At 34.1% G+C, this 13,988-nt stretch overlaps 1 protein-coding gene across 2 annotated transcripts in view; it reads right to left on the bottom strand.

The window, feature by feature from the left end:
* Positions 1-13,988, bottom strand: part of LOC120419994 (growth hormone secretagogue receptor type 1-like) — a 45,842-nt gene that overhangs the window by 15,716 nt on the left and 16,138 nt on the right. For both annotated transcript variants that reach the window (XM_039582882.2, XM_039582883.2), the window contains exons 3-5: positions 7,655-7,797; positions 7,390-7,508; positions 1,096-1,214 (exon numbers count right to left, since the gene is read on the bottom strand). In XM_039582882.2, the coding sequence (XP_039438816.1) occupies positions 1,096-1,214; positions 7,390-7,508; positions 7,655-7,797 (381 nt within the window). The remainder of the gene's footprint in view (positions 1-1,095; positions 1,215-7,389; positions 7,509-7,654; positions 7,798-13,988) is intronic.

The following is a 13,988-nucleotide window of genomic DNA, read 5'->3' as shown; positions in this document are numbered from 1 at the left end:
AAAATAAATATATTTTCAGAGTGCATCTTGGGTGCATCACAGGAAGTTTGAGTGTAAATTCCACCCGGTGGTGTGTACGTTCCGGATTGCGTGCCCCGTCGGAGTTTATTTTCTCAGAATGTGGCCCCCGACGATGCACGCTGCACACATGTGACTTCACACACATTTCCTCCGTACACAACCATTAGACGCAAACAACTCTACCGACAAATTGAACAACGGGAACAACCACGTATGACTCTGCGTTCATCCCCACGTGGCGCATTTCCCACCGTGATAAGCGTAATTTGAATTTAATGTGTTTATCTCACCATTCCCCCCAGACAACGCACCCACCCACCCACACTCGCTCTAGCTCAATGATTTTGCTGTTGTTGTGCGCTTTTGTATGCTGCAGCATTCATGATTTAGTTTTTGGCATACGTAAATATTTGCACATTTGCGAATGCTTTTCCAGCACAACATTAAAAGTTTTCCACCGTTTAGAGGTAAATGTTTTCAGAACACCTATTTATTATGATTCCCCTTGTGGGTTATTAAGTTGGGAAATTATAGGGAATGCGTTCTCAGGAATCAACTCAATAAAAAACTGTTATAAAGGGAGTAAATTTAGCATAAAAAAAATCCCACTGAAAGCAACAAAATGTACAAACAATTGAAATTATATTTAAAAAACGTGAGCTCAAAGTATTTTCTAGAATGAAAAAATTCATTACAGTTTTCAAAATCTACTTTTTATCGTATATTTTTCTTTGGGATGAAACATTGTCGGTGAATTCCCTACGACATCATTAAATGCTAAATTTAGCACTTCTACTAACACACAACGAAAATCAGTATTCATGTGCCGATTCTATAAACAATAAGTAAACTCATAAAGCGCCCGATCAAGATCCATACATGCTCTATTTGCTCAGCGACATATGTTGCTAATAATGAAAAACGCGCCTGCGAAGAAATGTAACTCTCTCGAATCTGCGACTGTAAACAGAACACGCGCGAAAGTACATCGAGTACATGTACTGACGTGTGTGTGTGTGTGTGTGTGTGCCAACAGCGATTTCATATTGCAAATATTTCCACATTCTCACGTACCTCGATGAACGCACGGACGCGCATCAGATAGCTCGGTAGATTCAGGCAAACGAAGACGGACGACACGATAAGCAGCATTTTGGTCACCTTCATCTGCAGGTTCACCATCCGGCCGATTGCTAAAGAAATAACATAAGTTAAATTTATAATTCTTTAAGGGAAAAGTAAAACCAAAATCAAAAATTGTCTTTCAAAATACGTTTTGATTTCCAGTGCTATTGAAGTTAAAACAAAACTGTATAATAACAAAAATTTCATAAGGGATTCTATTAGGGTGGTCCAAATCCGGGCTTCCTCGGGGCAACCCATCACTAGGCTAAATTTAAAATTGGAGCTAATTCTGACCACGGGAACCCTTCCCTCTAATCGCATGAAGTTTGTATGGGATAAATTTTCAAAATGTATGCGACACATTCTGCCGTCAGTTACAACGGTTTGAAGTTTCTTTTTTCAGTTTTTTTTTTTGCTGTTACCTCAATATTTTTCAGGTTCTGAAAGTGCGTTAAATTTTCCATAAGAATCAACATTGGGCTAAGAATTTTACGTTTCTGTTGATGTTCTACGAACGAATATGTGGTGACGTTACAACGGTGGAGACTTTTGTTCCTCAATATGAGCAGTTCTCTACGAAATTGGCATTTTTTAATCCAGCTGAAACTTTGTTGGTGCCCACGGTATGCCCAAAAAAGCCATTTTGCATCATTTTTTTTTCAAATTAACTGTTCTTTATTAAAAATCCAAAATATACAATCGGTCCATAACCTCAAAGTATGTTTAGAAAATTACAAAATTGTGTTTTAACAAGTTTTTTGTTGTTCCATCGTGTATCTCGCAAAGATTGCTCAAATTTACCTAAACTTGGTGTACCATAATGCTTTAAGTTAAAACTAATTACCTCGCCTATTAGAAAAAGTGCTGCCTTCAATCTACTATCCTTACTATCAATATCCGTTGCTAATATTTCTTCAGGATCATCGATCATAATTTTTAATTTTACATTGAGTACATTCTTTAGCCAAATCCAAATAATTACTGATCCTGTACAATATTTTATCCTATGCTCCGTAGTATCGATAGAATTACAAAAATCACAAATATTGTTTTCTACACCTCTAACGTTATTTCTAAACTGCTTAGATTATTAGTTTGTTAATTGGTAATTCTCCACCAACTCACACAGCAGTTGCCCCGTGAAACTTTAACCTAAGGGGTAACTTTTGTCCCTGATCACGAATCCGAGGTCCGTTTTTTGATATCTCGTGACGGAGGGTTGCTACGACCCCTTTCATTTGAACATGCGAAAAAAGAGATGTGATGAGATAGAAATTTGGTGTCAAAGGGACTTTTTTGTAAAATTAGACGCCCGATTTGATGGCGTACTCAGAATTCCGAAAAATTTTACATCGAAAAAAACACTAAAAAAGTTTTAATAATTCTCCCATTTTCCGTTACTTTACTGTGAAAATTTTTGGAACATGTCATTTTATGGGAAATTTAATGTACTTTTCGAATCTACATTGACAAAGAAGGGTAATTTTTTCATTTAAAAATTTCGTGTTTTTTCTTACTTTGTAGGGTTATTTTTTTAGAGTGTAACAATGAAAAACATTTACAAAATTTTGAATATATAGACATAAGGGGTTTGCTTATAAACATTACGATTTATGGCGATTTTACAAAAAAAAAATTGAAAAATTTACTTTTTGCGTTTCTTATTGTTTCGTCGTCCGTGTCTGTTGCAGGTGACCATGAACGGCCATGATCAACGACGACCAACATTTTCAAAACTTTTTTTCGTAAAATCGCGATAAATCGGGATGTTTATGAGCAAACCCCTTATGTCTAGATATTATTTTTTTGTAATTGTCTGCTCTACAACTTTGTAGAACATTATTACACTCTAAAAAGTAACCGTGCAAAGTTAGAAAAAAACACAAAATTTTAAAATGAAAAACTTTGTTCTAAATGAAAAAATTAGTCTTCTGGGTCAATGTTGTTTCGAAAAGTACATTAAATTTCCCATAAAATGACATGTTCCAAAAAATTTTACAGTCAAATAACGAAAAATGTGAGAATTTTTAAAACTTTTCAAGTGTTTTTTTCGATGAAAATGCGTTTTTCAGAATTCTGAGTACGCCATCAAATCGGGCGTCTAATTTTACATAAAAGTCCCTTTGACACCAAATTTCTATCTCATCACCGTTTCAGGCTGCAAATTATTGAAAAACACTTCTTTTTTCGCATGTTCAAAAATGGAAGGGGTCGTACCGCCCCTCCGTCACGAGATATCAAAAAACGGAACTCGGATTCGTGATCAGGGACAAAAGTTACCCATTAGGACACGCAAATCGAAGAGGGGTCGGGGCAACTGCTGAGTGAGTTGGCAGTTGGTGTAAGTTGGTATATACAAAAGTAGATCGTCCAATTTCCCGTCCCGGGAAAAAATTTCCCGGGATTTCCCGAAAAAAATATTTCCCGTTTCCCGGGAAATTTGTAGATTTTCCGGGAAATCCCGAAATTTAAGCGGAAGTATACATTTTCTCAAATTTTTGGAACTATTTTTTTAAAATGCTCTGAAAAAAATAATAAATGAACAAACTCAACATGATTTTGTTCAATTAAATGTATTGTTTGGTTTATATATATAATCAGATTATCAGAAATTATGATATCAGAATTTTTTTTGATAATAATAATTTTTGAAGCAACTGAATATAAATCATGCTTAATGAGTATTAAATTATTACAATTAGGTAAGCGTTTAACAGATTGATGTTATTTCATCAAAACAATATTAACTCCTTACCTCCAAATTAAAATTGAGATTGTTTTACGTTTTTGTTAACCATGATCAAATGAAATGAAAATCACACTTGTGCAAAAAGAATTAATTCAATTGGTTGAATACCTAGCACAAAAGAAATTACAATTTGAAGTAAAAGAATTATGGAGCACTGGTGCAACTACAGGTGTTAGAGGGTTTAATGTGAAAAAATAGAAGACTTTTTGTGGAATGATGTTAATTTATCGTATAATTTAAATCATGTTGCATAATAATACAAAAAAAACCGTTGAAAAATTAGTTTCTATTGTTTGTTCTCAAAATATGCAAAAATATATTCAAAGCTTTCTTCAAATATTTGAAAACATTGGGTTGTTTGGAGTAAAACCAACACTAAAAAGCTTTACCATTCGTCCAAGAGCTGAAACAGTATTTGTCATGAATAACATAATTTCTGCATGTTTTTTTCTCATTTCAATAAATTGGTCACAGAGGCAAGTTTAAAATTTCTCATAAAAAATACCAAAATACATTTTCTTGTAGTTGAATGATTTTTTACATGCAGTCAAGCTGTTAATTGATCTTCACACTTATTTAAACCATTAATGTTGATGTGCTATACAATTTTATTGCATAATATTAATTAAAACCAAGATCATAACAATTTTCAATAAATTTAAAATTTCCCGGGAATTTCCGGGATTTCCCGGGAAATTGGTTGAAAATTTCCCGTTTCCCGGGAAATTTGTAACCTCGGGAAATTGGACGCTCTATACACAAGCAAAAACAAAAAGACGTGGGAAGGCCCTGTTCAACTATTTTCGAATGAATTGATTGATCTCAACTTGCTGAAAATTTACATGGGACATTTATGCGAACATGGGTAGAGCAATTCTCTACGAAATCAGTTCTGTTTTAATTATAATTTTGTATTTTTTAATCAGGCTGAAACTTTTTTGGTGCCTTCGGTATGCCCAAAATAGCCATTTTGCATCATTAGTTTGACCATATGATTCTCCATACAAATTTGGCAGCTGTCCATACAAAAATGATAGATGAAAATTAAAAAATCTGTATCTTTTGAAGGAATTTTTTCGATCGATTTTGTGTCTTCGGCAAAGTTGTAAGTATAAATAAGGACTACACTGAAAAAATTATACATGGTAAAAGAATTGGTGATTTTTAATTTCACATTTTATCACTAAAACTTGATTTGCAAAAAAACACAATTTTTTTGTTTCTGATATGTTTTTAGGGGACATCAAATGCCAACGTTTCAGAAATTTCCAGAACGGACATATGATCTTTGACCGAATTATGAATTTGTGAATCATTTTTTTTCAAACCGAAAATTTTTCAACTTTATTTGAATTTGAATTTTATTTTATTTGAATTTGCATGTTTGCCAAATTTGAAAAAAACATTAAATGCTTAGAAAATAATTTATATCAATTATGAATCAATATTTTAAATTTATCAATACTTATGAATCAATATTTTTTTTTTAAATCGAAAATAATTTCAACTTTAGTTTTCGATTGCATGTTCGCCCAATTTGATAAAAAAAATTAAATGCTGAGAAAATAATTTATATCTAGCTTTTTTTAACTTTACAATTTTTTCAAAAGCAATATTTTCAGTTTTTTAAATCAAGGCTAAAATTTCAAAAGGGCCAAACATTCAATACAATAACGCCCTGAAATGTAAGTATTTATTTAAAAAAAACTTAAAACATTGTTTTCGAAAAAACTGGAAAATTTCACGAATAATTCATATTTTATCATTGAAAATCTAACCAATCTGACATTAGCAAATTGTGGGTTGTTTGAGTGAGACTTGGAAAACATCAATTTTCATGTTTTTAAATCTTTGCATGGCAATATCTCAGCAATTGAGGGTCGTATCAACAAAGTTCATAAAAGGAAAATATAGAGAATTTTCTCAGCTTTTTCATATGCACTAAATTTCAAAAATGAATAACTGCGACTATTTTTATATATAAATACCTAAAATGACTATAACTTGAAAACGATGCACTTGATCAAAATTTTACTCTCTCACTTTTTCATTGCAAATTCGATTTTACATCGGAAAATGAAGTTGAAAAATTTTTGGGACCAATATTTCGATTTTTTGAAAAAAATCAGTATTGAATTAAAATTTCATAACTCGGTCGAAGATTTTTTGCACAACCTGGACATTTCTGAAAAGTTGGCATTTGATGTCCTCTAAAACTTACCAAAAAATTAAAAATATTAAAAATAGTTTTTTTTGCAAATCAAGTTTTAGTGACAAAAAGTGAAAATCACCAAATTTTTTTTTACCGTGTATCATTTTTTTCAGTGTAGTCCATATCCATACCTACAACTTTGTCGAAGACACCAAATCGATCAAAAATTCCTTCAAAAGATACAGATTTTTGACATCTGCCTAATTTGTATAGAAATTTATATGGACAAACTAATGATGCAAAATGGCTCTTTGGGCATACCAAAGGCACCAAAAAAGTTTCATTCGGATTAAAAAATACAAAAAAGTCGAATGACCGAAATCTGAGAGAACTGCTCAGCTGCCAAATTTGTATGGAAAATTATATGGACAAACTAATAATGCAAAATGGCTACTTTGGGCACACCGAAGGCACCAAAAAAGTATTTGTTTATTCCTATGTATTCCTATGTTCTCGACAAACAAACAAGAGCTGACCGATTCTTCGGCTCCTTTTCAAAAAATTCCCATGTTTTTTTTAGCGTTTTGGCAATTAAAGAAGAAACCACCCAATGTTATTACATATTTAAAAAGATAATTGATTTTCCAACATAGAAATGACATGCATAATGATCAATATTATACCTGTGCTTCTCCTGAAATGAAAATGTAGCGTGACGGGGCAACATCGTAAAACTTGAATTTTAAAAGGCACACCAAAAAAATCGACGCAGTTTTGCCAGATAGATTTTTTAAAACTTTTGCTCGTCTACACATTATCACAAATTGAAAAACGAATCTTTTGCTCCTTGAACTGAAATATTTGGTTGAGATTTGAGTTTTTGCCAGCCATTTCTTTTCGTGACGGGACAACGAAAGGAGAAGATTAATGAAAAAACTCCTCTTCCATTCAATGACTTGCAGACCTCATTTGGTCAATATTTTTGACATTTCAGATAAGAAAACGCATTTAAAGCACATTGCAATTATTAGATCATAAATAAAATGAAATTTTTCATATAAAAAATCAAATTGAAAATTGAAAAAAGTGACATTGTGGTGTAGCTTCGCTAAGAATCGGTCAGCTATGTTTTCCCATTATTGATTGCTGCAGACATTTTTTCTTTATTTTATTTTTCAAATCAAAGAATTCATGAAACAAAATTGAATAAAAAATTCTCATTCAGTACATTTTTTTTAAACGTAGGCTATAAATAAAAATGAGCAAATTTACTCCGCATACCGTGACAACAAAAAAACGAAAAATCCGCATAATAAACTCCCCCCAAAAACTCAAAACCTACCCGGTCTCTGCTGCTGCTGCTGCTGCAGTTGCTGCTTGAAAACATTGTTTCGTCCATTCGGGTGGGCACAGCCCCGTTGCATGCTGAGCTGCCGACGAATTTCAAAACTGGACGGTTTTCTACGTGAGAGATGGAGTAAAAAGTGCATTGGAATGCGGAATTCACAGCTTAATTTAGTGCGAGGGAAACACTGCATTCCGAAATTGCACTCCGGCAGGCTGAATTTTTGGAATCTCAAAATTGGAAAATGTATTTTTACACATACCGTCGAATCAGCGTCATGCTACGCCTCAGGCCGGCCACGCGCCAAACCGTAAAGCTCGTGATAGAGTTCAGCACCAGGATTATCGTGAATGGCACCACGAACACTATCACCGTGTCGATGTAGTTGAAAATTATCATCTCGGGCTGAAAAAAAATGGAATGGAAGAGAAAACCAAAATTTATTTTTCAGTGTTGGCGCAGGAGAACATAAACAATCAGTAAACCTAAACCCCGAAGCAACAAATTTCAACTTTTTTCTTTGATTCTTTATTCATGGCTGCTGGAAAGTTCATGACCAGAAACGGCTCCACAAATGAAATGTTGCCGATCCATCGGGTAGATACCGAGAATCCACAAATGGCCTCCGGCAGGCCCACAATCTGGGTGAGCTTTCACATCAAGCCAATCAATCAATTAATCAAATCGATGTCAGCTGCAAATGCTCTCTCCGCCTCGGGAAGGATTGAACTTGTTTGGGGTTTAACGTTCAACGTAATCCGTCGGATTTGAAAAGGGGTAGCAGTACCGCTAATTTGCTTCATTTACAAGCTTTTGAATCAAGTTGCATTATAACGGATAAATGGATTAACGTGAGTTGAGTACCATTGAGCTTCCTAATCCTGTAAGTGTTATGATCCTAATTATTGATAGTGCAGTTCAAATGTTGACAAAAGAGTCTCACAGACATTTTCATCACCGTTGAGGTACTGGTTTACTTTAAATTTAAATTGTAAGAACATAAAAAAACTACGTATGTTCCGCAAAATCTGTGTGTTTTTTTTTTTCAATTTTGTCACTTCGAACCTTAAGATTAGAGCTCTAATTTCAAAATCAAATACCGTAAACCAAGGTGACATTGATAGGATTTCAATTTTTGTTTTTGTAATATTTTCCAACTGGTAAGGTTTTTCTCAAGATTATTACTTTTAAAACATGTACTGTAGTAGTTTACACACAGTCCTTGCACTATTTTGGAAAAAAAAATCAATGGTGTTTAGAAAAACAATTACGTTAAAAATTCATAGTTTAAATTCCGGGTCGACTTTGATAGTCATAATTTTCCTTGTAAAAGTCATATTAAAGATGTTCAAACTATTTTTTGCACGTTAAATGTACCATCAGAGCAATTCTCTACCAAAACTGGAAATGGATTTTATTTGTATTTTTTGATTTGGCTCAAACTTTGTGGGGGCCTTCGCTATGACCAAAGAAGCTTTTTTGTGTCACTGGTTCATCATTACAAGTCTCCATACAATTTTGGCTGCTGTCCATAAAAAAAATGGTACGAAAATATTCAAACAGCTGTAACTTTTGAGTAAATGTTTTGATCAATTTGGTGTCTTCGGCAAAGTTGTAGGTATTGCTGAGGACTATTGAGAAAAAATAGGTACACGGAAAAAATGCAAATTTTTTAATCAACTTTTTTTTAATTTCCCAAAATACGTATTTTTTTTGATTTTCGAGATTTTTTGATATATTTAAGGGGACAAAAACCCGCAACTTTTGAGCGATAGTGAAACATGGTCAAAAAATCTGCGCGGAGTTATGAATTTTGGAAAAAATAGTGATTTTTGGAAAACATCGAAATTTTAAATGGAAATTTTACATGGAAACAACTCAATTTGTAAGAAGTGGCCACGTGGTCCCGTTTGGTTGGTTGCACACACACTGCACACACACACATCGAAATTTTATGCAAAAACAAACTTGACATAATTTTTTAATGTAAAATTGAATTTCCAATCGAAAAGTACTTTACAGATTTTTTGATAAAGGGCTCTGTTCTCAAGATATAGCCACCGAAAATTTGATTTTAGCGAAATATTTGCAGTTTTTCAATTTTTAAAAATAGTGACCAAGGGTGACCATTTCTAAAAATATATTTTTTTAAAGTTCAGAAAATTTGCTATAAAATTGTCTAAGAGACATTGAAGATTGGACCTCGGATTGCTGAGATAGAGCCGCTTTAAGAAAAAGAAACACGAAAATTGAAGTTTTCTGAAGTCTTCTGAAGTCTCACCAAAACAACCCACCATTTTCTAATGTCGATATCTCATCAACTCGTCGCCATCGTGCTAACTTGTCGTACGTGCATTTTGGGCCAAATTGAGTTAAGAACGCCATTTTGTGCAGCTCACAATGCCTCACCTTTTGACCTTCACAGATCCCCAAAATTCGATTTCAATCCTGAGATATTCAACAAAAACCGAAAAAACTCCGTGCATTTTTGTCACTTTACATATGAAAGTAGTTTCAATCTTGTCGTGCTATCTTGTCACTCCATGAAAATTGATGTAAGTGCGACAAAAGGCCAAAGGGATTTCAGGCTAGGAAAGTCAGGATGCGTTTGTCGCACGTACAAGCTAGACTACCATAAACATTTGTAATTATAACTCGGGACTCCAGCAACCAACTTCAACCAAACTTTGGGACAATGCACAGAATGGTGAGCCAAACAAAACGTGTTTGTTATTGTTTACATTACATGCTCTTGTTTTTGAATATTCAAGGTCAAACATTAAAACGCGTTTTTCTCGGAACGTCAAAACGGCGGGTGCGACAAGATAGCACGACGACGTCGAACTACTGGTCCGATTTTCAATGTTAATATATGAATCATTCGTGTAACTTTCCGATCTTTTCGAAAAAAAAATATTTTGAGATTTTTTAAATCAAGACTAGCGTTTGCAAAGGGCTAAAAATTGAATATTACGCCTATTTCAAATGCTAGACTTGATTTAAAAATTGAATATTACAGTACTAAAAATTGAATATTACGCCTATTTCAAATGCTAGACTTGATTTATTTATTTTTCAAAATATATTTTCGAAAAGATCGGAAAATATATTTTGAATAGCCACAGATAAACACGACTCAACAATAGGGAAGATTTCAGGAGAAAACAGTACCCAGATTTTTAATTCAAACTTTAAATAATAAATTTTTCGCTAAAATAAATGGCGCTTATACTTACATCAAACCCTATGTAATGTACCACCCCCGGCCGAGTTAAAATGCGTAACCGGAAAAGAAGGTGTGCATGCCTGGCACGAACACTCAAAGCGTGTTCTGGCGTGCTGCTCGTACTAAATATTTTTGAATAATTCAAAGTGCACGTGTTTCTGGGGACCCAAAACTTCATGCTTCACCTCGAGTTGAGCCTGCGCCGTCATTTTTGTCATTTTTTGTAGGTCAGTGTTATGACTTGCAAGTTTTCAAAACATTCCCTAAATAAACTGTGAAATGCTTCATCAAATCTTTATGTTGTTTATCCTTTTTGTTAATGTTGGTTCAAAGTTCAAATACAAACAGATCAGAATTCATGACGAAGAGACCTGAATGACGATTGTGAAAAGGTCACGCGTTCCAAAGTCACACAACATTTTCCCCTCGCAAAAAAAGAATATTCACTTAAAAATAATATCTCAACATTATCACTTACAGGAAAATTAGAAATATTCAGAATCTGCTATAATATTTGCACCACTTTGATAATTTTCTTATTCATTGCCTAACTTTTTTTAAACTTTATTGTGTGAAGGTTGGATAATTATTTAAATAACAATTTCGGGTTAACTTAACAATGACGATGATTCAATCGATCGCTCCATCATCATCTAGTTCAAATAATATTAATGGAATATTTAAGTGAACAGACTTGGCGTGGGTTTTGTCTAACCAGGCATAACATTCACACTTCCGTGAAATCACTTCGAAACGTTTCCGCTATTTAATTACCGCCATCAAAACAATGCCTCTATAATTAGTACGAGTACGTTGAACACTTCAATCAAAATTCTTGGCACTCAACCGACAATGTACAATTTGAACCGTAAAGTATGACCGTAATTCGCCGTACTAAAATATTTATGTGCAGAATTTACACCAAATTCTACAGCCGAAAAGTGCCTCCTCCTCCATCAAGCCATAAAAATTCTTTTCACTCATCGGTGAAAATGCGTGCGGCCAGTGCCATGTACTACGCGTGGCATAAATGTGCGTACAAGGTATTCGACCTTCTGCGAAATGGGCAAAACTTGAAACTGATAGCCGCACGTGGCTTGAGACAAAAGGAACAGATTTTTTCTGGTAAAGTACAAAAACATGTTGTGTGTCTCGAAGATTTTTGCTTTTTTCAGGACGCAAAAAAACACATTGGTATAAAGGCAATTTGCTCTTGTTTCAGGGACTACTAAGTTCTCAGAGGAATGTAAAATAAAATAAAAGCCAACGCTATTGACTGTCCACAATCAAATTGGATTTTATATGATTTTAGTTGCCGAGCAATTCTGCACGAAATCGGTCTTTTTTGCCTTCCTCACTTAACTGAGGAAAGGCTATAAAATCACTCGAAAAATCAACGTCTTAATTAGACCTCCTAGATCCACCTTCATGTATACCTATCGACTCAGAATCAAATTCTGAGCAAATGTCTGTGTGTGTGGTGGGACGTTGATCAAAAAATTGTCACTCGATTATCTCGACATTGGCTGAACCGATTTTGTCCATTTTGGCCTCATTCGATCCGTCTTGGGGTCCCATAAGTCACTATTAAAAATTATGCAGTTTAGTTAAGTACTTCAAAAGTTATGCTAAAAAAACGATTTTAACTAAAGTCCGGAAGATTGTAAAAAGGGTGGTTTTTGTAAGAAAACCCGTCATGCTATACATTTAAAAGACCTTTCCAACGCGTTCAAGATATTGATGATCTGACAAATCAATCAAAAGTTATAAGTCCTTAAGTGTTAGTTATACGCTTTTTGGATGCCGGATCTCAGATATGTTGATGAAAACGTTGTCCGGATCTATCATGCGACCTATCGTTGGATAGGTATTCAAAAGAAATTCCAATGCGTCCAAAACATTGAAAACCTGACAACCCTATCAAAAGTTATAAGTACACAAGTGTTATTTACGCACTTTTTCGAGGCGGGATCCCAGATATTTTGATGAAAATAATAGCATTCTTTAAATGTGAGGAAGGCGCCAACCACCTAAGGGTGGATTATGAAACGTTTTTAATTTTAATTTTTGCATTTCTTAATTAATCTGAAACTTTTTTGGTGCTTTCGGTATACCCAAGAAGCCATTTTGCATCATCAGTTTGTCCTTATTTTTCTCCATACAAATTTGGCGGCTGTCCATACAAAAACGGTATATGAAAATTCAAAATGAAAAAAACACTTTTTGTCACGAAAACTTGTTTTGCAAAACAAAACATTTTTTTTTTAAATTTCTTATTTATTTTAAGGCTGTCCCTTAAATGCCTAATTTTCAGAAATGTTCAGAACGGTCAAAAAATCTTTAACTCGAATTTTTGAATCAACACTATTTTTTTTTTTTTTTTTTCAAAAAATCGAAATAATGGCCGCATACATTTTTCAACTTCATTTTTCGTGTAAAATCAAATTTGCAATCAAAAAGTACTGTAGTGAAATTTTGATAAAGTGCACCGTTTTAATGTTTTAGTTATGTTTGGTCACCTTTGAAAAAAATATTTTTGTAGAGATGAAAAAATTCTCTCAAAATCAAAAAAAAATCCAACCATTCACTTTAACGACCGATTCTACCGGAGCAGCCTTGGCTTGTTTGGTGTGTTGTTTGTAGTTGAGCAACTCTCTACGAAATCGGCCGATTTCGACAATTTTTATTTTTTGTATTTCATTATTTGGCCCCAACTTTGTGGGGGTCTTCCGTATGACTAAACAAGCTATTTGTGTTATTGGTTCACCCATACAAGTCTCCATATAATTTTGCCTGCTGTCCATACAAAAATGGTACGTACATATTCAAACAGCTAACATTTTTGAGTGAATTTTCTGATCAATTTGGTGTCATGGTGCCTTTCCAATGAGTCCAAAATGAAGTGTTCTGGACTTGCGCGAATGAAGAACTCAGTTGGTTTAGAAGCACTCTTTATTACGACTTGTAGGTTAGGTTAGACACGACTGCACCTCCACGGTCCGTGGATGAAAGGGAACGACATGTGAACGCATGGTCCTTTTATAGACCTTGACAATGTTGGTAGCACTTCTCAGACTGACAGTTTTACCATGACACATTGGTAGACCGGCTCTAATAACATAATAGAGTTAGATACACTGCACAAAACATTGAGGATCTGGCAACCCTGTCTCGAGTTATGACCACTTAAGTGATATTTATGTACATTTTTGAAGCCGGATCTCACTTAAATGTATGTAAACTATGACCAGATCCATCATCCGACCCATCGTTGGTTAGGTAATTGAAAGGACTTTCCAATGAGTCCAAAGCATTGAAGAACTGACAACCCTGTATCGAGTTACTACCACATAACATTATACGTTATACA

The sequence above is a fragment of the Culex pipiens genome, chromosome 3 (assembly GCF_016801865.2).
Source record: "Culex pipiens pallens isolate TS chromosome 3, TS_CPP_V2, whole genome shotgun sequence".
Classification (NCBI taxonomy): domain Eukaryota; kingdom Metazoa; phylum Arthropoda; class Insecta; order Diptera; family Culicidae; genus Culex; species Culex pipiens.
This window is presented reverse-complemented; position numbering and strand designations above follow the sequence as displayed.